Below are 24,749 nucleotides of genomic sequence, written 5' to 3'. Positions count from 1 at the left end.
TGACAATGACATGTTTTGGTGTGCAGTAATGTAATTTTCCGTGTAGTATGAGTGTATAATGATTTCATCATATTTATGTATGAATGGATGAAATTACAGTGTGGTTTCAGAAACCCCGATTCACCTGGATCAGAGTCTCGCATGTGCTAAGTGCGCGCATGTATTTTAAGTTGTGCACAATTTGATTTTAGAACGCGCTTAAAACACTAACTTCGCGATGCTCGCTTGCCATATAAATAGGGTTGATTTGAGCGGGAGGATCATTTCGATCCAACCAACGATGTCGGAGGTTGCTAACGGCTCCCCAGTCAACGGAGATTGCTTGGTAGATATGGACGCATGTTATGAAACATTTGACAAAGATGGGTAAGTTTATTCCAAACTTTTACTTTTCTTAAAAAAAAAAAAAATACTGAGGCCTTCAGTTCAATTTTCGGGGAAGTTTTTTAAAAATAAGTTTTGAATTTATTCCTCAACACATTATTTTTTGGTCCTATTTAATTATTTATGCCAATAAAAAAAAATCTTTTATAGATTAAAAATAATTTGATCTTTTAAAAATGCCAAGTAATAATATTCTATCCTATTAAAGAAAATATAATATCCTTCTAAGTAATTTAAATGCTGTATTTAATTCCATAGTAATATAAACAATCTAATTTATAAAAATATGCATTATATTCTTATAAGTATTTATAATTATTTTAAATTACATGTAAGATTTATATCTGGTTTTTTCTTTCATCACAGTAACTTAGGTATGATTTCAAAAACAAAAGTTCTTGGATTTGAATCTAGTCCTCTAAACTGAAAGGGCATGTAACATTTTAGTATTTAATATTTGTCAATTGAGATATACTTTCTAAGATATTCAAAATTTAAAAAGCAGATTTTTTATTTTTTAATTTATTTAATGGATAATCAATGACAAAGTCTCTTAAATTTCAAGAGTGGTAATGGATCTGTAACCGCATTCAATTAGATCTATTGTTCCACTTCAGAACTCCATAATGAAAGTACAATAAAGTTAGGCTGAAAGGAAAAAAGCCAAGGCTGTAAAACACCATTTAAAAAAAAATCAGAACTCCATATGAAGTGGGTTACAGATGTCCATGGGCAGCAGTATACACTTGCCATCAGAGTTAATGCTTGTTTGCTATTTAAATAGCATTTTTTAAATAGTGTAATGTAATTTTTAATAGTGAGATATTAAAGTCATACTTACACCAAAATATCAAATAGAAAGTTTTAAGTTTTTAATCACAATTTTGTATTTCATATATTTAACATACCTTATCATGTTTTTTTTAATTATACAGGTAAATAAATTTAACTTTTTGCAGTCTCTAACTTGATAACTACTTGATAATTACTTCATATATTACATTTATCGAATTTTTTGGACAAATTAATGATAATATACTTAATTAAAATAAATTCCATTAGTTACCTTATATTATCATATTCTATAGAACAGGGGTAGCTAAATGCTAAATGCCATTGCAGCATAAGGATGTCCAGTAAAGTAAAGTTTATGTTAAATAATTTGTGCAGTAGATACCCATAGATTAGAAAAGGTTACTCACTCCTAACAAGAAAATGTAACCAGTTTTGACAATTGAAATTGTCACTGTCATCTATTTTCGTGTTTGAAAAATATAAAAAAAAAATGTAGTTTTTAGATCATTTACGAATGAAACGATATTTCTCCGCACTTTTTCTTCGATTTCGTGTTTTTGCACACTTAACTGCGCATGTCGGCATTGTTCCCCGTAAATTACACCATGACAGCTATTAAATGGCTGACAGAATTGTCAGCCGTTTAAGCCATTTTATGGATTCCTTCAATTACAAGGCGGTGAGATATCTATACTTATCTATGTATGTACCATAGGCTCGCGTGTGCGAAGGTTTGTTGGCGGTAGGCGGCGGGCACACGGCGCGTTCAGACGCAGCGGGCGCCCGCTCGCATAATCTACACTAATATTACAAAGAGGAAAACTTTGTTTGTTTGTTTAGTTGTAATAGGCTTAAAAACTACTGGACCGATTTTAAAAATACTTTCACCATTCGAAAGCTACGTTATCCACGAGTAACGTAGGCTATATTTTATCTGAAATATATTTGATAAATAGATTTTGAGGCGGTACAAAGTTTGCCGGGTCAGCTAGTGTTTGATAAAATTAGTTTCACGCCACCACTGTATACCGTTGCAGTTGACGAACCCCCGACTCCTAAGCTGTCCGGAGCGGACCCCGCTCCGTGCACACGCCGCAGTTCTTATATCGTTTTAATTTGATCGTGGCAAGACAGAAAAATTCGGTGTCGTTTTGTTTTTCTAACCAATAGTCGATCCAGGTTATAATAAATTAATAGTTCTGCTAGATTCTAGATTTTACAGATATCTTATGAGCCTAGCAGACTAGTTTCTTTTAAAATCGGCAATTCATGGCATTCTCCGCATATTTTTTTATCAACTAGCAGCGTTCGAAAGCGGTATTGAAAACGTGTATTTTAGCATCACACGTCCAAAAGTGTATGATGGTGCCGTATATGGGGTGGAGCGTTTGAATCGCTGCATTTAGCTAAAAAGCTGCAAAATCGTCGATCGCTGATGGTAAAAGTAGCAAGTCTGCTGGGGCCCACATGGCGACCTGCGTGGTTGAGCGTGGACATCATACCGGTCTAACACGTACTTAGTTCTGGGTTCGGTCCCCGGCCATACTTGTGTTCAGAGTCTAGGTGTTATTCGACTATTCGTGGCTATATTCATAACGTGTTTCGTATGTATGTATGTATGTATGTATGTATACTACGTATGTATGTATGTAAAAGCAATTCTACAAGCTGACGTAATTTCTAGGGATGGGAAGTTGAACTTCGACGAGTTCCGGCTGATCTGCAAGGCGTTGTTCCGGAACGACAAGGGCCACATCTACCCGCTGCCCGAGGACCGGGCACGCCACGTGTTCCAGGTGTTCGATAAGAATGGCGACGGGTATATCGATAAGGAGGAGTTCACCTTTTGCTGGAATCATTGGATCAAAGTGGTAAGTAATCTTCGTTGTCAATTCTTTTCTGTACAGCTAGGCATGAGTCTCTTAAATTGAGAGGGTTAGGCCATAGCCCACAGTGGTGGCGAAATTCGGATTGGTAAACATTGCACACTCTCGAAAACATTTTTTAGAACTGTCAGTCGTGTACACACGATGTTTTCTTCACATATTAAGCAAATATTAATAAATTTCTAATACGCACATAACTTTGAAAAGTCAGAGAAGCGTTGAACCTAGGATCCCCAAGAGGCTTCTAACCACTAGGCTCAATTGCTATCAATCTTAAACATTAACTGTGTTAGGTGATAGGAATTTTGGTGCGTAACGTGTGATGATAGTGCCGTCGTAACTACGAGGAGTTCTCAACATCATCAGCAACCCATTACTGTCCCGCTGCTGGGCACGGGTCTCCTCTATAATGAGGATTAGGCCATAGTCCATCGCGCTGGCCAAGTGCGTAGTGGTAGACTTCACATAACTTTGAGATTCTTTTTGTATATAAATCTCTCAGCTATGTAGGTTTCCTCGCGATGTTTTCCTTCACCGTTTAAGCAAGTGATAATTAATTTCTAATACGCACATAATTTTTGAAAAATTATGTGCCTGGGATTTGAACTTCGGACCCCTTGATCGAAAGGCCGAGTTTCTTAACCACTAGGCTATCACTGCATTCAATCTAGGCCATTAATTGACATAAGTTGGTAACAGGAATTTTGGCGTGCGTGTGACGACGGTGCCGCCGAAGTTTAACTACGAGGAGTTCTACCACCATTAACATAAATATTTGTTATAGATAGTGCGCCCGGTGAGCGCCTTCCTGATAGTGGACGTGCAGAACGACTTCATCTCCGGCACCCTCAACATCAGCAAGTGCAACGCACAGCAGGACGGCAGTGAGGTGAGTCACAGAAGAATAACAGAAATACTTGTAATATTTAGCTAATTTCATGGTGGGTTTTTGCTGTCGGTTTGGGACAAAAAACCGCATCATTTTTCATATATGCGACACAAGAACTATTCTTCATATTAGGTTGACTTAGGTGTAGATTGTATCCAATGGGCATCACGCTTAGAGGACTCCGGTTGTGTTCCGTCGGAGATCCCGGAGTTCTCCAATAAGCGCTGAGGACGGCCACAATAAAAATCCCACATAACCCTGCGTCGCTCCCACGTCGTCGGGTACCTTTTGAAGGATTCCCCATCGTTAAAAAAAAAGAACAAGATCATCAATCAAAATCAAAATTATTAGCATTTGCAGCATGATTTTGTGAGCGTTAAAAAATATCGGTTCAAAATGTTTGTATAGTCCGCGCCAAATTGCTTGTCCGCTCTGAATATAGAATTGAGTCGCGTCGCCATAGCAAATTGTATGAATACACCTTTAGAGCGGACTAGCAGTTTGGCGCGGATTATACTAATGTCCCTACAACCATTTTATAATAGGCACCACGTGAGTATCTGAAATAGCTGGGGCAGCAAATTATTCTCAATTTGGTCTAAATAGCGTGAAATAAAATATAAAATCTGCGTCCGACCTCAAGTAGGAATCTAATCTTATCTGGGGTTGATTACAGTTGTCCATGGGCGGCAGTAGATACTTTTTTTTAATAATATAGGAGTAGAAGACAAGTATGCAGTCGACAAGGTAGGTGACTAGGATAAGATATTCCTACCCGAGGTCGGGCACAGATGCGCCGCTACCCCTGACGACTAAGTTGGAACGCCTCGGAAAAGTATGTCTCCCTTACCACACACTTCAAACCAGAACACAGCAGCGCTTAACACTACTGTTACGAGGCAGAAATAGGTGTGCCGGTGATACTGCCGGAGTCGAACCATAGAGGGTTCTGCCACCTTTATTACTTAGGTAAGGTACCATCAGGTGGACTGCATGCTCGTCTGCTCCTATATTATGAAATCAACCCCAGCACGCACAACCGTATTGCGTATGGATCTGAGACCAAACCTACCCCTTACTTGCGTTATGCAAATATTTCGCAAAACGGCCACAGATCACGAGATATTGAGTAATATAATGCTCTGTACGATTTAATGGCCGCCGATCCGAAGGCGATGTGTGGCTAAATTTAGATTTCAGCCTTTTTATGAATTTTAAGTAGCGAAGGAAAATATAGTAAGGAAACTTTTATTGAAGGTGGTAGAACCCTTTGTGGTTCGACTCCGGCGGCACCACCGCCACACCTATTTCTACCTAATAACTGCAGTTTTAGGCGCTGCTGTGTTCCGTTTTGAAGGGTGTGGTAAGGGAGACAGACTTTTGCGAGGCGTTCCAGCTTAGTCCTCAGGGGTAGCGGCGCATCTGTGGCCGACCTCAGGTAGGAATCTAATCCTATCTGGTGTTGATTACAGATGTCCATGGGCGGCAGTAGCCACTTACCATCAGGTGGACTGCATGCTCGTCTGCTACTTCTATATAATAAAAAAAATACTTAAAACTTGCTAGTTCTGAAAAAATCGTTCTCAAAGGTCCCTGAACAAGTAATAAATAAAAAGACAAGTAGACATATGTATGTACTTACATACTCCTAAAATATATAATAACTCTCAGTAGGATAAAAAGCAGTAATAGCCGAATGGTATGATTGTATAATTTCGTTCTTTCACGCTTACGGTCCAGAGTTTAAATCCTTTCATATATCACTCTTATATATAAAATTCCCGTGTCACAATGTTAGTTACCGTACTCCTCCGAAACAGCTTTACCGATTTTCACCAAATTTTATATACATATTCAGTAGGTCTGAGAATCGGCTACTATCTATTTTTTTATACCCCTAAGTGACAAGGGTTCTTCACCCTTAATAGTTTTACAGTATACATTACAGTATTAGGATTTAATTCATCACATGCCATAACGTTGATGGGAAACGTCTTAAGCTAACATGCATGTCAGTTTTCCAAAAAGTTCTCAAACTATCTTAAGTTTACTAATACGCTTTTGGCCAACATGGTGGACTATGAATCATCCTTTTTTATTCTAAGAGGAAACGAAATCATAAAATTTAAAATCAACTACGCTCTCTGTTTGAAAAGAATCACACATGTATCTACATGCGAAAACATGTAGAATACAACTCCTCTTAGTCTCAAATTGCACAACATTTTGAAAATAGGATACGCATAGTAAATATAATGAGGACGTATTTTCATTACACTTCAGTGAAGAAACACAATCACACACACACTCACACAACATACACACATGCATAGGACATACATACACGCACCAAACATACACTCACACACATACGAATCCATATACACTGTGCATGTACATACGTAGGGTGTTTGTGTGTGTGCACACTAACGCCCTACGTAGGTACACACATGTAACAATGGGTCTCGCATGTCGCTAATCAAAGGGCAACTTTGTTTGATCGATTCATACTTGCCAAGATATGGTTTATCTACCACTAGGTACGCTCGCGGGTTTGTCTGACTTTTCTAAGGAAAATATGTTTTTATAAGGCTTTCTTTATAGTAGACGAGCATGCGGTCCACCTGAGGGTAAGTGGCTCCTACCGCCCATGGACATCCGTAATCAAACCCAGATACAATTAGATATTCCTACCTGAGGTCGGCCACAGATGGGCCGCTACCCCTAAGGACTAAGCTGGAACGCCTCGATAAGTACCATAAGTACCGTGCCTCCTTTACCACACCCTTCAAACCAGAACACAGCAGTTGTGGAGTCTTGGACAACAGTGGGACTTAAAAATGGTTGCAACCATACCATTCTACTATAGGCAGCTACCTTTATTTTTAAACGACTTAAAAAAGGAGGAAGTTCCATATTCTGTTATATATATATATATTTTCTAGAACTGATAAAAATATAGTCATGTATATGTAGTAATAGCTAAGTAATTGAAGAAGGAAAATAATCGTTGTAATATGCATTTACGTAATACTGCAATTCTGGCTAACTGACGGTGCAAGATACTTCCTCATGGTGATGTAAGATGTTAATAAATGTTATAATCATAATAATCATAAATTTCAGACAATATAGACACAGATACAAAAGTATAATTGAATACAGAGGTCCACGTCATATATACCTTAAAAACTAACATACATATTAATGTAATACCTATATGCTATGTCACGTTTTTTTTCTTTTGTATTTTTTTGGAAACGAGGGGGGAACCTTCAAAAGGTAGTGTAGTGGGAGCGATACAGGGTTATGTGGGATTTTTACCGCACTAAAATCCCCCCGGCCGTCCTCGACGCTGCGTAGAGGATTCCAGGTACTCCAGAGGAACGCAACCGGAGTCCTCTTGGCGCGTTGCCCCGTCGGGTTCCGCCCAGGTGAGCTTGACGCTCACCACACCGTCTGGTGTTCACGAGGGTATGCGACCACTCATACCGCCGACCACCGTAGCCCTATTCTGGTCCCGAAACTACAGGGACAATATGTTATGTCACCTGCCACCTTTTTATGTCTCCCTGCTGGACATGAGTCTCATGGATCGTACTCAGCCATGCTAGTTCAATAAGGATTGGTGGAGGAGGTAAGGATCGGTGGCAAATGCGTCGCCACCTCTGAGGATTAAGTTCGAATACCTCATAAAAGTGTCTCTCACACACCCTTTAAACTAAAACTGTGTAACCAAAAAACCGCTTAACACTATTGTTATAAAGCATAATATATTTTTATAATATAGTAGCAGACGTCAGCAGCGTTTAACACTGCTGTTATGTGGCAGAAATAGGTATCACGGTGGTGCCGCCGGAGTCGAACCACAAAGGGTTCTATTTTATATTCTAATATAAAGATGTCTATCTAATATCGATAGTGCATACCTTCACAACACTTACCACGTAACATGCGTCATTCTTTAGTCATATGACGGCCACTAGTCACCCAGTAGGTATTATGTACTCACATTGCTGTATATTTCAGTGGATACGCATATTATGCACACAATACTAATTTACCTATACCTAAACCGACAATGGCAATTGATTCTCAATTACTGTATTCAGAACATCGACCTTTATGTGAATTGGATGGTCGGTTACGTAAATAGTAAGTAATTGGCATGCCTTTTATGGGAGCCAAAACTAGCAGTCATAGCCTAGTATACAAACTCGTCCTGTCATTCGGATCTCACATATCCTATTTCTACCTCACTACCTCACCTATTTCTACCTAATAACAGCAGTGTTAGGCGCTGCTGTGTTTCGTTTGGGAGGGTGCGGTAAGGGAGACAGACTTTTCCGAGGCGTTCCAGCTTAGTCCTCAGGGGTAGCGTCGCATCTGTGCCCGACCTCGGGTAGGAATATCTAATCCTATCTGGGGTTGATTACAGATGTCCATGGGCGGCAGTAGCCACTTACCATCAGGTGGACTGCAGGCACGTCTGCTATTCCTATATTATAAAAAAAAAATATGCTGCCCTGCTTTTCAAAAGTTATGTCCTTGTTAATAATAATTAGCACTTGCTATAATGAAGGAAAACATCGTTCAGAAGCCTATACACATAAGATTACTTAAAAAAAACTTAAAGGTATGTGAACTCTACCAATTCGTACTTAGGTAGCGCGATAGACTATCTCCTCAATAATTCTCAATCCGAGAAAAGACCCATGCCCAGTGGTACAGTTATGGGTTGCCGATGGTTCAAAACTAAACTGTATAATTTTAGGAACTTGCAAGTTACCATAAGTAATGGACGTATCGAACTTGTTTAGTTTGTCATTTATCATTGCTTCCCAGAATTCAATCCTTATGAGCGATTCTATCCGAGGGTGGAATAAAATAAGTGTTTTTTTTTTTCAAAATAAACACGTTCGATTCCCGGCTAGGGAAATAGATATTTAGAAAATTTAATGATGCAATTTTAGTTTTTATCGAAATTGGCGTCGTAACTCCTGTCACCATTTTTCGTTATTTCTTGTAGTTTCGGATTTGCCCCTGAAGGCCCATTCGAAAAATTAACCCCGTGTAACTAAAAAAAGAAATACTATTTCAAAAGGTAATAAAAATCCTAGATACAAACATATCGTGCTAAAGTTGATAGGTAGTTTATTTAAAAAAACGAAGCTTGTCTCTGTTCAGTCGCTAAACGGAGTCACGGTCGTGTAGTTAATCATGGGCAAGTAACGCAAAGCGCCTATCATGCCCTATTTACTGACTAAGTATTGGCTCCGAAACCTTGAAATAAGCCCAATGTCTCACTGAGGTATCTCAAGAATACTCAAAAGATTAGGTGGTCAACTACCACACTAATTTTTTAAAAGGTACGGTTCGCATCCTTTCATATCCCTATGATAATTTATTGCTAATATAATCCGCGCCAAACTGCTAGTCCGCTCAGAACATAGAAATGAGTCGCGTCGCCATAGCAAATTGTATGACTACACCTGCTTGCAACAACTTCAGAGCGGACTAGCAATTTGTCACGGACTATACTCAAATAATTATGAAAAAGTGCGTGCCAAGGATTTGTACCTCGGACCTCCGGAGAGTTTCAACCATAAGGCTATCACTGCATTTACTATTAATAAGATAAGTAATTTTAAACCACGTGCAATTTCGTTGGATCATGACGTAACGACGTATTATAGTTGTTCTATTTTAAGATTAAGAGCTTTTGACACAGTTGAAGGTGATAGAACCCATTATGGTTTGACTTTTTGAAGGTTTTGGTTTTTGAAGTAGAACCCTTTGTGGTTCGACTCCGGCAGCACCACCGGCACACCTAATTTTGCCACGTAGCATCAGCGTTAAGCGCAGCTGCTGCAGCTGAGACATACTTCTCTGAGGCGTTTCAGCTTAGTCCTCAGGGGTAGCGGCGCATCTGTGGCCGACCTCAGGTAGGAATATCTAATCTTATTTGGGGTTGATTACAGATGTCCATGGGCGGCAATAGCCACTTACCAACAGGTGGACTGCATGCTTCTTTGCTACTTTTGTTTTTGTTTTTAAAAAAAATATCGCTTATTCGCTCACGATCAAACAGCTTCCGTTAATCTAAAAGCACGAAAGTAGGATTCCTCATTCTTTCCGAATAAGACACATTACGGCATTGCATGATCGCGAAGTTCACCTGCAACGGATACCGCAGACACCGGTGGAAGCTCACGGAACTGCTTGTACCTTTGGAAATGTTCCAAGTACTTATTGATTAGTTAAGAATAAGTCTCTAGGTGTGCTAACTTAAATTGAGATTTTTTTGTATAAGTTTGAAGTATCAAACGAGTATGTAGTTCACCTGATGGTGAGTGGTCACTGCCGCCCATGGACATTAGCAACCAAAAATGAGAGTCCCTATCTGAAGCTGATTACAAATGTGTTGCTACTTCTGAGGACTAAGATGGTACCTTCAAATGTACCGACATAACAGCACACCTTCCCATCGAAATGGAAGAATACTTCACGGTGCATGTAGATGTGGCGGTGGATTCACCCCAATTGAACTGTGTTGGATCTGCCTTTCTGTCCAATCATATTAAACAATATAAAAAAAAAAAAACTTTTATTTATTTAAAGTTCGTAAAAGTACCGATATCGTCACGATTTCAAGTATTTCTGCGATCCTATTTGGTGTCAGTTAAAAATTTTCGAATCAAATCATTTTTTTAAATTGAAAATAGGTTCTTTACAAAGTACTTTTTGAATGTCAATACAACTACCACCACTTCACAAGGTGTTTCGTTATGAAAAAGAAGTTTTCAGACAGTAGCTCTGTTTTGGTACCTCGTTATTATTATACTATTACCATTATAATCAGTATTATACAATGTTATGGGATGAATATATTGCTTTATAGTTTGCAAGTACGTAATGATGTGTCCGCCCAGCAAAAAATCCCACTATAAATTAAAAAGAAATAAATACATTATAATCAGATGAACTATAAAGTTAAACTATAAGTAATCGATTGCAAATATCACATTTCAACATACATGGCACAATTCATAATTTTCACAAAATAAGTTTATGTAAAACGCCGTTTCCTAATTTATCAGTATGAAAACTATGAAAGCATGGTAGAGACTATTTGATGAGGTTATAAAACTTTTATAGACTGATATTTTATTATAAGCACTTGTGATATTTTATATTTGTAGAATTTTCAGTCACGTTGTGTTGTGTGTTGGTTTAATGCATTTTTTTGAAAAAATGTCGCCTTGACGCCATAGATAAGTAAAGATTAGTCACTCCTAACAAGAAAATGTACCCAGTTTTGAGAATTGAAATAGTTGCGTAAAAAAGTTTTGCCATCCTCCGTGCTAAAATGTCCCTAAAATATTTGAAATAATTATTTATTTATTATGTAAATTACTCAGTATTAGTTACTTATTCGTTTCTCTAAAAATGTTTTTATTTGTCAAGAATTAAAAAAAAGAACTTACTAATAAGCCGTTTGTGGCTTCATTCAATTTCAAGGCGGCGAAGTATCTTTACTAATTTATGCTTGACGCATGAAATTATTATATTTTCCCCTTTTTTCACAAAACTGGTGATGAATAATTTAAGTGTGAAATCGTCATTTGTCGAAAACTTAAAGTATAAAATTAAGACTGATAAAAAGTAATCGAAAAACACAATAATTATTCTGCTATGGCAGTAAGGAAAACTAGAAATTCTAACATATTCAGCTATCGATGTGTAATTGCAAACGTTACAATATAAAACGTTATTGCCACAGATAACAATATAAGTACCTGCACTCTTATATGAACAAGTGTACATGCACAGTAATCGAACACTTCATTTTTTTTGCTTAAGATGCACTTTGCAAATAGCACTATGTCCGCAACTCTGTACTCATATGCTATAGACAGTCTTTAGCTTGATAAGCCTAACTAAAGTAACATAACTAAGTAACTAACTTTTCTTTAAAATAATAATATTTCTTTTTTCATCTTCTTCTTTTCTTTAATATTTAAGTAGCATTATAGTAAAATGTATTATTTTTATCTACATAGGTATTATATTTATCTACATAAGTGTCGTATAATTATTTTGTAAAAAATATTTGATGTGAAAATCATAATAATTTTAAAAATGCATGAAACAGTAAAATTTGTAACCTTAAAATTTCAAGGTGTGTAGTGTAACCTTTGTATTTCAAACCAAACAAATCCTAATCTATACCTTATTAATTAATTACCAATTTTACCATTTCAATTAAAAGTACTGTGAATTAACTGTAACCTATTGTACTTAATCAGTTAGCTATTGTATACAGTTACATAATTCCGACACTATGAGCTATGCTACCTACGAGTTCTTGTAAATACGTTTACGTAACTTCAAAACCACTTCAATCAACTTCAGCATTCAAAACAATAGCGAAGTGAACAAACATCCTTCAAACACTTCAACGTCGTTCGAAATTCAAAAGTGATTAGAACATAATTACCACAAATGAGATGACGTGACAGCTTCAAATGAATTTTTGCCACAATCGACGTGAAGTTAACATTACTGCTTCACGCTTTGGCTTACGAGTTATTGGGACTTGGCGTGCCAAGCGCCAAGTTCGGGCTGATCGTTTTTCGCAGTTGTCAACTTGAAAACCACGGCTGAATGTCTATTAAACAACCGTAATGATGCCTGATGATTAAATGTTAGCGAATTATTAACTACAGCCGTCACATAAGAATTGACTAATATTTTTTACTTTGGGGTGACGCACGAAATCTATTAACTACACCAGTTTATACACAGAGAATGTGTTATAGTTTGTTTATTTTGTCAATTAAAAAACATACATATACATAGAACCCCCTCTTTTTAAAGTCAGTATAGAATTTAGAACATTATTATAGATAGGCATTATAATAAAGGCATTTTTATGAAAATCTTTATATACACAAATACGTGGGATCGCACCTCATTTTTCTATTGATTTGATAAAAAATCCTGATCAAAACAATTTGCGGGTAATATTTATTTATCATACCTCGTAATCTGCACATAATGCAAAATGCAAATTCATTGAATAGTTACTCGTACATGTAAGTTTACACGTGGTTGGGGTCAAAAGAAGGAGGATAGTAATTTAGTATTACCATAAAACCAGAGATAATATACCTTTTTTTTCTTAACGTGGGGGAAACCTTCAAAAGGTATCCGACGACGTGGGAGCGACGCCGGGTTATGTGGGATTTTTACCGCACTAAAACCCCCCCCCGGTGGCCGTCCTCAACGCTTGTTGGAGAATTCCGGGATCTCCGAGAGAACACAACCGGAGTCCTCCAAGCGCGATGCTCCGATCGGGCTCTGCCCTGGGGGAGCACTTTTGGCTCCTCCCACACCATCTGGTGTTTACGACGGTATGCGACCACACATACCGTCGTCCTTCCCGGGGTTGCTTGCTGGACGGTTCGAACTCCCACTCTTGCCGACCGCAACCCCGGAAGCCCCCTTTTAGTCGCCTTTTACGATAGGCAGGGGTTACCATTAGCCCTATTCTAGTCCCGGAACTACAGGGACAGAGAGATAATATACCTAAGCTAAATTTACATTGCATGCCAAACTATACGTTTTGTATCATTTCCGACCATCAAAACTACAAATTTTCGCTGTATTTGATAATGAACTTGTAGCTCATTATTTTTTTAAATAAAAGAAACTAGATATTTGGCAGAACGAAAAAGAATTAAATCATACTAGCTCAATTGCAATAATAACGTTACGGAGACCCGCCGTGCCGGGCGCAAAGTTGAGGTGTTTGATAACACATTTCCGATTTTTAATAGACTTTGGCTTTCTTAGACATTGATTTGTAGATTTACTGCGGTTATGGTGTATAGTTTAAAAATAACAACATTCACACCTACTCGTATTGGCTGGCACTGCAGTAATTTGATTTAGACTCGTGCCAGGCGCCGCGGGCTTCCTCTAGGTCATTGATGGGAAATTTCCGATTTTTATTCGTGATTAGATTGCTTTTGGCATTTTCTTAAATTAACCTTTAAAGCGATCGGAAGCGGCTAAAAATAACTGGCATTGTTATAAGTTTCTGCCGTTGCAATTTTAACTAATGTGCATATTTAAATAATTATCTTCTGATGTGTTCTACTTTTCGAAATTGTTTGTAAGACGTCTACTGTTCTTGTCTATATTATAAAGATCTTTGTTTCGTTGTAAAATATCTAGATATTTTTATTATTATTGCTGGCTTATTAGTTGTGTAATAGATCTAGTAATCTATCCTCGTGTTAGATGTGATTCAAATGCAGATTTAAGCAAATGATTAGACCTATTCATAACGTTGAAATAAATATGAGGTGCCAAATAACTGCAGAGAATTAAACAAAACTTTATGCAGTCAGCCCTTTTCTGACATAAAGTACTGTTCGTGCAGCAACCCTTACTAATTATGATAACTTGACATTAACACCTACTTGTGGCGGTTAATTAGATGGAGACATGGCGTGCCAAGTTACATAACAACTGATGTTAACCATAGTTACATAACGACTGTTAATCACTTTTTTATATATTTGAGGATTCATGTTTTCTGTTTGAGCAAAAACTTTGTTGATGTTCAAAGTGTAATAAGTGCATCGGTAAGTAAATGATTAGTTAAAATTAAAATTCTTTGACTCTATAATTTTTATATCATCATTTATCTTAAATGATGATATAAAAATTATCGTCAGGTTAATCACATAGAGGTGGTAACTTATTAGATAAGTGGCTATAGACATACTGACCACTGATCAGTGTTCTATCTAAATCTATTAAGATCTATGCAGTCCATCTGTAACTGGTCCGTGAAGCCCATAAACATCTATAATCAAATCCTAAATGAATCAAATCCTATATGGATGGTTTGGACATCTAGCTATCCGTTCTTAGCCCTTCAAATCAGAACATCGCAACCTTTTATTGTTATTTTTAACCAAAAATAGACTCGTTGATGGTTCCTCAGGAATTTGATCATAAAGAGTACCACCACTTTAACAATATATTTTTTTATTTACTCTGGTCATTACTTTTAAACTTTAAAAGTGTATAATTTATTGCTTCTCACCTCAAAGTTGACCTAGTTAAACCAGCGGAGAAACTCAATCAAAGCTTACGTACCAATCAGTGTGCGCTATCAAACGCCTTGCGATCGGGCGGCGCCTGGCACGCCGGGCACGATACGGGCATAATTACTACTGCAGTGGGTGCCAGTTCCCAACTATTGAGAGCCTATTGGCACCCCTTCAAACTTTAACGGTTAAAGTTGAGTATGAGTGAAGTTAATTTTAGATAATATGCTGTTAAATTTTTTTAAGATGTTTTTATTTATGTTCTGTATGCTTCATTTTCGTTTATTGTTTCCGTTAGAAGGGGATAACGAATACCTACGCAGTCCGTCTGTTGATGCATGCCCAATGCCCACTACGCTTTCACAGGTGTCCCATTTTATAGAATAATTTCTGCAGTTTTTCAATCAGAAGTGTAAATCAGTATGCGCTATCAATCGTTATCAAGAGCCTCTTGGTACCCCCATCAAACTTTAACAGTTCGAGTGGGTTTAAATTTGAAAAATATGCCGTTGAAAATTATGAAGATGTTTTTTTTGGATTCTGCATTTTCTTTTGTTGCGTATACTGCAACTTGTAGTCTACAAGATAGAAATTAGAAACGAATACGCAATCTGTCTTATGTCGTATATCCACCCAAAAATTACTGCTTAACGTTATAGTTCCGTCTGAGGCAGAGCACAGATTTCGTACATAATTTCTTAGCACATATCAACGCTCACAGGATGTGCTATTCTATAGAAAACTGTTCATAGGTAGTTGTTATAGAAAAGTTTTCTGCAGTTATCCGGAAAATTGAAACACAAGACCCCAGCAGACACCTTCATTGAGATTTTGAATAATTTAAAAATTTATAATGGGTTTTAGTTAGCTAAAGCATCTGTTCATACTACCTACAAGTTTTCAAGGATCATTCTAAAAGAAAAATAAGTAAGTTTTACGTACTAAGCATATACAAATATTAGCGGTATTAATGTAACACCAGTTAAGTATATATGAAATACAATGAATGGCCATTTTAAATGTTTATACTATTCCCCACGTGTAGCCTAATTAAAATTATATGTATTTTTACTTAAGCATACTTGGAATCGCATATCTGCGTAAAATTTACTCTGTATTCGCATGAAAGCCCCATCAGCAACGGTTCAGCAGTCTTTGGGCGTCGGCGCTCATATTAGACAAGCATCAACTTCTTAAATTTATAATAGGCAACCTTATTTTTAACTAGTTTTTGCCCGCGGTTTCGCCCGCGTTTAAAAGAAAATAATATGACATACTAACATACATAAAACTGAAAATTCGTACCTTCATTAAAATTACAGTGCCGCCATCTGGCGAAAATTGGTCGTACCAACTCTGAAACCTTCGTGGGCTCATAGACAACAACTTTGCTAAAGATCATCACTTCATGAAATGCATAGTTTATGATTCAATCCTTACTAATATCGATTAAATAATCGATTTTTTTGGTCCAAAAGATCGATTCTCCGATTAGTCGATCTTGGATCGCCATCCCTAGTTCCCGTGGGATTTCCGGTATAAAAACTATCCTATGTCCTTTCTCGGGTCTCAGACTATCTTTCTACAAAATTTCATTAAAATCGGTTTAGTGGTTTAGGCGTCAAGAAGAGACAAACAGTCAGACAGACAGAGTTACTTTCGGATTTATAATATTAGAAAGGAAGTAAGGATTATGATTTTTTTTAAGTTTTTTAATTCTTATTAAAATCGTTTCATCGGAATATTAGAAGCCTCACGTCACACCGACAGACAAACTATTGTCAAAACCATTTCAAATTTACCCTGTTCGTAAGGGTTAAAAAGACAATTTATCACCACCTTTTTTACTTTGAATAGTATTCTGTAAACAGCGATCAATTTAATCGAAAGACGAACACATTGTTAATGATATGCCAGAACTAATTTCCATAATGCATTTTCAACTTCAATGTTAATGTAACGGTAACAATTGACTTCGTAGTATAACTACGGCCTACGACAACAATGGACGACCCCTGACGCATGACTCGACAATAAATATTTTTGCGTAGTTTGACACAAGAATGTGTATTCGTATATGTAAAAAAAATGTTTTCAAGGGTATGTGAAGTCTACCAGTTCGCATTTGGCCAGCGCGGTGGACTATGGCCTAATCCTTCTTATTCATATTTCTAACCAATAACAGCAGTTAGGCGCTGCTGTGTTCCGTTTTGAAGGGAGGGAGACAGACTTTTCCGAGGTGTTCCAGCTTAGTCCTCAGGGGTAGCGGCGCATCGGTGGCCGACCTCAGGTAGGAATATCTAATCCTATCTGGGGTTGATTACAGATGTCCATGGGCAGCAGTAGCCACTTACCATCAGGTGGACTGCATGCTCGTCTGCTACTCCTATATTATAAAAAAAAAATCTGAGAGGAGACCCGTGCCCAGCAGTGGGACAGTAATGGGTTGATAATGGTGATGTACGCATGTTCTTAAGAATCTTTTTTAGGCGAGCCTTGAGAAGGGGCTTTAATTAATTTATTGTCTATTTAATATAGATATGATAGGAACAGCATTTTTTTATAATTTCACTTCTTGCGTGGTGTACACATTGATACTTGCACTTTTTTTGTTTGAAACGTAATTTGATCGAGAGTATTATTAGTTATGATTATAGAAACTCTAAACAGTGTTTCAAATTGGAAGATTCAACAGATTTGACCTTTTTTATTATTGACCTATGATAAAAATGAGTTCGTTCAATCAAAATAAATACAATTACTTATGATGGAGAGTTTTTATATTATTAACCTATGGCAAAACTAGGTTCGCTAAATTAAATATAGCGATATATAATGAAACATAAATTGTATACACGCGTTCCAGTTTAGTTCCCAATAGCAATAAATTGTGGTAAAGTAACGTAATAAATCAGGTATTGTAGCAATAGTAAGCACAATAGCTCATCGATGTATTGACAGGTCATTTTACGTACGGTGACGGATCGGTAGCTCGACCTTGCTGTCCTGACTGTATGTTGTCATTGAAGGGTTATTGTTCAGTTTATGAATGTCTGTGGTATCCACCCAGATTTTATATAATAGAAGTAGTAAATGATTAGTGTTCACATGATACGTGGCTACTGCTGCCGATGAAAATCTTTTTTCAACTCTATATCGAACGGTGGTTCTATGTGATGTGATTAATTCATTATCACTCCTGGAGGCTATAACGGTCTTTTGATATGCAGGTAAGTAAGCCCGAAAATGCACCCTTCCACCGAAGCGCAAAAGCTGCTTCATTCTCATAATAAGTGTGGCGGTGGTAAATACCCGGTCGAACCATACTGGCTACCTTCAAATCCTAATTCTTCGTTAATCTGAAGTTTATTATAATATACGCGGCAGCAGCTAAGGCTATCAACAAGTGGCAAGGTTAAGGCTTTGAGGTTTCATTCCGGCGGCATAACCGCCACACTTTATTTGTACCCACTAACAGCAGTGTTCAGCGCTGATGTCTTCCATTGAAGTATAAGCATTGCTTTTGTGACCGACCTCAGATAGAAATTTAATCTTATCTGGGGTTGATAACTAAGGTCCATCGGCGGCAGTACCCACTTACCATCTGATGGTCAGCATGATAATTTGTGTAATTTTCGTAAAAACAAGTTGCCTAAGCATTCCTGTTCTCCCTCCAGGTGGTGGAGCCGATCAACCGTCTGCTGGAGACGGTGGCGTTCGACTGCGTGTTCTACTCGCTGGACTGGCACCCGCCGGACCACGTCTCTTTCATCGACAACGTGCACATGCGCGAACTGCATCCCTCCAGCCCGGTAAGCGGTTGATGTCGTTTTTAGCCATTCCTAATGTATTTTTTTATTATATTGAATAAGCTTGATTTTGGTATGTAATGATCGGTAATTTAAAAAGAAGTTTTTGAAGATCACCGCGATAACTAGGAAGAAATCTTGATGCACATTGCACACTTTTAAAACTTACTTAACTTATATGATTGATCAAAACGATTAATTGCGTAATTATTATAATTACATTTAAGAACATTATAATTTAAAGAATTTATTTGCCTAATCTCTAAATCAATCATCAATATGATCTGCAAAGAAGTCATTACTATGTGTAAAATTATTGAAGATTTCCACCACGTGTGTGTTGAAAGTAATTCACACTTATATCCCACGTTAATACCCCGCTTGTGGGGAAATTATTTACGCCCCATTAATGTGAAACGTAATTTATATTTACACCACACTGGTGTGGAAAATATTTTACGTTTATACCCCAAGTGTGTGGAAAGAATTTCCCAATATACCCCCATTTATACTTTATACCCCCCGTGTAGGGAACATATTCCACTTTATACCCTGCACGTAAGGAAAGTACATCATTCTTATATCCCACATGTGTGAAAAGCACTATTTTCCTATTCGTTTTCCCAAGTTCAATAGCGATATGTTGCAGGTATCAGCGGACAAAGCACAGGCGTACGACACGGTGATCTTCGCGGGCCCGCCGCCCATGAAGCAGCGGCTGTGGCCGTGCCACTGCGTACAGGACACCTGGGGCGCGGAGCTGCACAAGGATCTTAAGGTATGTAGAGAACATCGAGGTATAGGGACTCTAGGTTAAATATGAAGCAGATGAAGGTCTAATGGTACGCTGTGACATCTAGTGATAGGTTCTACAACCAATCACAATGGTCACATGTTATGGAGGTGGTATAGTACAACTAGGTACAAGGATCTCAAGGTACGCAAGTGGTACACCAAGATCAGGCAGGTACCTCAGGTACGAAGCTGGTACACTTCTACCTGGCACAAGTATCTCTAGATATTCAGATGGTACATGTCAACCAGACATAGGAACCTTAGTCTTGTGAACTGCAAAGATAAAATTAGTGACACTGGTTAAACCAATGTAATCCAACTCCGGAGATACAATAGTTATACCTATTTCTGTATTATACTGAACCGCTGTAACATTCTAATTAAAAAGTACAAAAATCTTTTTTATTTAATACTCAAATAACCCCAAAGCCTTCGTCTGCAGTAGGATAGTAAACGGCTTAGACAGTGATAGTGGTAATATACTTCCAGGTGGTGTCTTGGCGCTGTAGGATAGAGAATGCCGTAGACAGTGATATTGCTAATGCTGTTTCCAGGTGGTGGAAGGTGCAGTGAAGGTGTACAAGGGCACGAACCCCGAGGTGGACTCGTACTCGGTGTTCTGGGACAACAAGAAGCTGACGGACACCAGCCTCAGCTCGCAGCTGCGCAGTCGCGGTGCCACCGACATCTACATCTGCGGACTGGCTTATGATGTTTGCGTAGGTTAGTAGCTGGGGGGGAGGGGTGAGGGTGTTGGTACCTAAAGGAAAGGGGGTCAGTGGCTGTAGGGAATGGCTGCGTGGGTCCGTAGCTGGGGAGTGATGGTGTTGGTAGTGGGGGGATCAGTGGCTGTGAGGGAGGACGGCTGCGTGGATTGGTGATTGGGGTGAGGGTGTTTGTAGCGGTCATTAGCTGTGGGGGAAAGCTGCCTGGGTTGATAACTATGGGGGACGTCAGCATAAGAAGCTAACTCCCAAGCAGTGGATAGGGAGTACTCGTAAATACCTAGAGAGATGGTATGGGACGGTTGGCACATTTGCAATCAAACCCAGATAAGATTAGATAGAGACTTCCACTTGAAACTGGCCATAAATGCGTTGCTCCTCCTAAAGACTGGTCGAACGTTTCGTATAAATGTATCTTTCTGACCCTTTAAATCATCTTTTATAATTTATTTTTAAATTTTGAAATTTAGAGAAAGTGTAAATTTTTGAAGCAACCCCAAAGGATTCCTTCAAAAACCTACCTAGAAGGTAAAATGATGGTATCGGTGGCCACCCCCAGGCGCGACGATCGCGGACGCGCTGGCGATCGGCTACCGCGCGGTGCTGGTGGAGGACGCCAGCCGCGGCGTCGACCTCGCAGACATCCAGCGCACCAAGACCACCATCCTCAACAACAACGGCGTCATCGTCTGCTCGGACGAGGTAGGGGGGGAGGGGAGGGGGAAATAATCGAATTTGATAGTAAACCAAGACCACCATCGTCAACAACAACGGCGTCATCGTCTGCACTGATGAGGTAGGGCGGGATGGGGGGGGGGGGGTAATAATCGATTTTTGTTAGTAAACCAAGACCACCATCCTCAACAACAACGGCGTCATCGTCTGCTCGGACGAGGTAGGGGGGAGGATGGGGGGGGGTAATAATCGATTTTTGTTAGTAAACCAAGACCACCATCCTCAACAACAACGGCGTCATCGTCTGCTCGGACGAGGTAGGGGGGAGGGGATGGGGAAATAATCGAATTTGATAGTAAACCAAGACCACCATCGTCAACAACAACGGCGTCATCGTCTGCACTGATGAGGTAGGGGGGGAGGGGAGGGGGAAATAATCGATTTTGATAGTAAACCAAAACCACCATCCTCAACAACAACGGCGTCATCGTCTGCTCTGATGAGGTAGGGGGATATATAAAATTCGCGTGCCACAATGTTAGTTACCGTACTCCTCCGAAACGGCTTTACCGATTTTCACCAAATTTTATATGCATATTCAGTACGTCTGAGGATCGGCTACTATCTATTCATACCCTTAAGTGATAAGGGTTGTTCACCCTTAACATTTTTTTTATTTATATGGCAACACAACGTTTGCCGGGTCAGCTAGTATATTATAAAATGTGTGTATCAGGTGATGGCGATGGTAGAGGGTCGCGACCGTCGGCCGGAGCTGGGCTACAAGCTGGCCATGGAGCTCAAGAACGCCATGGAGGACCAGCCCTGAACCCTCGACCTTCAGGAGCACCCACCGTGTATATGTATAGGTCAGTCCACACGTACTTACAAGGGAACGTACCCTTACTACGTGAGCCGTGATTTTTCGTTTTTTAACCCCTCCCTGTACTTCCTAAGACCGTCCCCCTCCCAACTCGAGTTCTAATTCAGAATTATGGTTTAAAACTTTTATCGAACAGAAAGTTAAAAGAAATATACTTTCGCTCACTTAGAAACTTAATTTACTAAAGTAGAAGGATTATTTTCTTTTATTCTCATTTGTTTGTCAAAGACTACATGAAAAAAGCCTAACATTGGTATTTTTAAAGATAAACTCCAAAAAGGGTCATTTTGTTTGGGTACATTCCCTAAGCTACTAATACATAGGAAAATTAGCATACTAAATCATTACTAATATTATATAATTATATATAATAATTAATCTAATAATGTATTTATTTAGGTGGGTCATATCTGGGAAGCGACGTTTGTAACTAATAATTTTTTAACACAAATTAAATTCATAATGATATATATTAGCAAATAAAATATAGGTGCTCTATATATTAAATACATATCTTAAAACATATCAAAGTTGCTTACGTTTATGTTATTCTATTGCTACGTGTGGACCGACCATAATATATGTAGTAGGGTACCCATAGGCCGTAAAATACCGCTTCAAAACCATATATCATAAATATCTTTTTCCTTCTCTCGAATAATTGAATTGAATCACAAACTTACATAACAATTATACTAAAAATAGTTTTAATTAATTACATAGTATTAGAATTAGCCATTCCATTAGCGACTGTATTTATAGTTACCTTAAAACTTGTTACAATAAAGAGTGAAATACTAAATGCCTGATATTTGCCTCTCGCTTGCTCTGTGTAATGTGTGAGCGAGAAAGATATACATAAGCCTAGCATTAGCATATTCTTTATTGTAACATAATACACGCATATTATACTATATTATAACTGAAATAGAAGTATAATATTAGCCATAAAATCATACCTAGCAGAGTAGTTAAGTTCGCCTGTAAAATGGACAAGTATCAACTAACTGTAAGCTGAATAGGTGGTGTTGTTATTGAAAGTAAAGTTATATTCGAAATATTGCTGTAAGATGGCGCTAAATGTAAAAACCAAAGAGTATACAAAAATTACTAAAAAGTATGAATTATATAAATTAGTATAGGTTTAGGATCGATTAGATAGTTTAGTTATACGCACGCCTACGTAGGAAAATACAGATTTAAAATAGTATTTGCAGATCTGTGATTCAACTCAATATTCATACATATGTAATCTCTATTTCCATGATGATAAAACATGACAATATGTCACAAAAGTTCATACAATATGTGTATTGTATGTATGTTCCTGAATTGATCGTTTTTTATGACAATTTCTTTTTATAATAAGAACCAGTGATTTTTCTTTTAATTTATTTATTTTTAACGGATAATCTTACTTAATATCAAGATAAGAAATGTTTTATCTTTCCTTTCTGAAATGTTTATTTAATTGTAATTATTTATTTATGTGTAACTTTAATTCCTATATTGTACTTATTTTTAGAAACAATTCCTTTTTTGCAACAAATGATAATAAAAAGCAGTAATTATTTATTAAAAATATAATTATGCACATGTAATACTATTTTAAACGATTTAACCATATTTGATTGTTTAAAAATAATGTTATTTTATTTTAATTATTAATTTATTGACACAATAGTTATTTATTTTTAAATCAATGTCAATCAAATATTAGCGCATCCTATATAAAAAAATGACAACTAGAATAGATTTAAGTGGTAGTGAATAAAGCTTTGATAATATTGAGCTAAAAGTCCTCTAAAAATACTAGATAGGCATATATTTTGAACAAACATTACCCGTTTTAACATAAGGCTGAGTTCTCACCGAGCGGCCGCGCGTGGACGGCTGGAAACCGTTCCGTAAGTTCTTAGCTTAAGGCGGGAATCTAAAGTGAAAGGGGTGTATTTATTTATTTAACAAATATTATTAGCATAGAATAACCTATAGTACAAAAATACATTCGACTTATAAATGTTATAAAAGGTATGTGGATTTGAAAAATATTTATTGTGATTCCTATATTGTTCCTGAATTAGATCTTTGAAAATTTTAGTTTTAGTTTCCTATTTATTATATAAATATTTAAATTTCTTAATGGAAAATTGATAAACAATATTTTTGTAAAAATATAATATTTAATTTTGACTCAGGCCAGTGATTGTTTATTATAAATTTATAATATGTATTTTATAAGTTCACATTTTTAATTGATGTGTTATAAATTTTATATTATGTCCTCGAATATACATGTATATACAGGGTGTATGAACTGTATGAAAATGTTTATCTTGATAAAAATAAAGAATTAAATCATTATAAAGTAAATAAGAAATTAGATCAGATTTTAACAGCCACACCCTGTATATTCTAATATGTTTATTTATTTAATTTTATGCTGTTTGATTATGCAATTAATTTAATAAATTATTTATTTTGACCAATCATGAATACTGTAAAATCATGACATTTGCCGTTTTTATTAGTGTTGTGTTCAAATCAGAAGTATTATTAGGATTATTGTTTTTGCTGTTTCGTTTTGTTGTTTTTTTTGGCGTTCCACTTGATGTCAGTTATGACCGTGTTCATCCTAATTACAAGCATAGTCTATCATGCAGAAAGATCTGCGTTCAACATATAGCAGAAGTTAATTCCGATTTGTTGAGCTTCAGTGTTTTTTTGTACTAAGGTTTGTTTGTTTAATGATACATGACAAGTGTTATGTAGTGTTACCCCT

The 24,749-nt window shown here is 37.4% G+C and overlaps 1 protein-coding gene across 1 annotated transcript; it reads left to right on the top strand.

Moving 5' to 3' along the window:
• On the top strand, positions 1-22,715 carry Naam (Nicotinamide amidase). Its single transcript, XM_073076997.1, has 8 exons — positions 1-366; positions 2,864-3,050; positions 3,850-3,954; positions 18,758-18,892; positions 19,539-19,667; positions 20,239-20,407; positions 20,969-21,111; positions 21,821-22,715. Exons 1-8 carry the CDS (start codon positions 218-220, stop codon positions 21,911-21,913), a joined length of 1,110 nt encoding a protein of 369 aa, XP_072933098.1. The 5' UTR covers positions 1-217; the 3' UTR covers positions 21,914-22,715.
• Positions 22,716-24,749: the final 2,034 nt, after the last annotated feature.

This window comes from Epargyreus clarus, unplaced genomic scaffold (assembly GCF_041222505.1).
Source record: "Epargyreus clarus isolate Ecla_fem2 unplaced genomic scaffold, WU_Ecla_fem_2.2 ptg000010l, whole genome shotgun sequence".
Classification (NCBI taxonomy): domain Eukaryota; kingdom Metazoa; phylum Arthropoda; class Insecta; order Lepidoptera; family Hesperiidae; genus Epargyreus; species Epargyreus clarus.
Note: the sequence above shows the minus strand (reverse complement) of the source record. Positions and strands in the feature narration are given on the sequence as shown.

What these genes read in the sequence shown, in the direction of transcription:
- Naam (XM_073076997.1), top strand. Translation starts at nt 218, where the DNA reads ATGCTCGCTTGCCATATAAATAGGGTTGATTTGAGCGGGAGGATCATT. An exon ending in GGAATCATTGGATCAAAGTG is followed by an intron (nt 3,051 to 3,849) that starts GTAAGTAATCTT and finishes TATTTGTTATAG; the next exon opens with ATAGTGCGCCCGGTGAGCGC. An exon ending in AGCTGCACAAGGATCTTAAG is followed by an intron (nt 19,668 to 20,238) that starts GTATGTAGAGAA and finishes TGCTGTTTCCAG; the next exon opens with GTGGTGGAAGGTGCAGTGAA.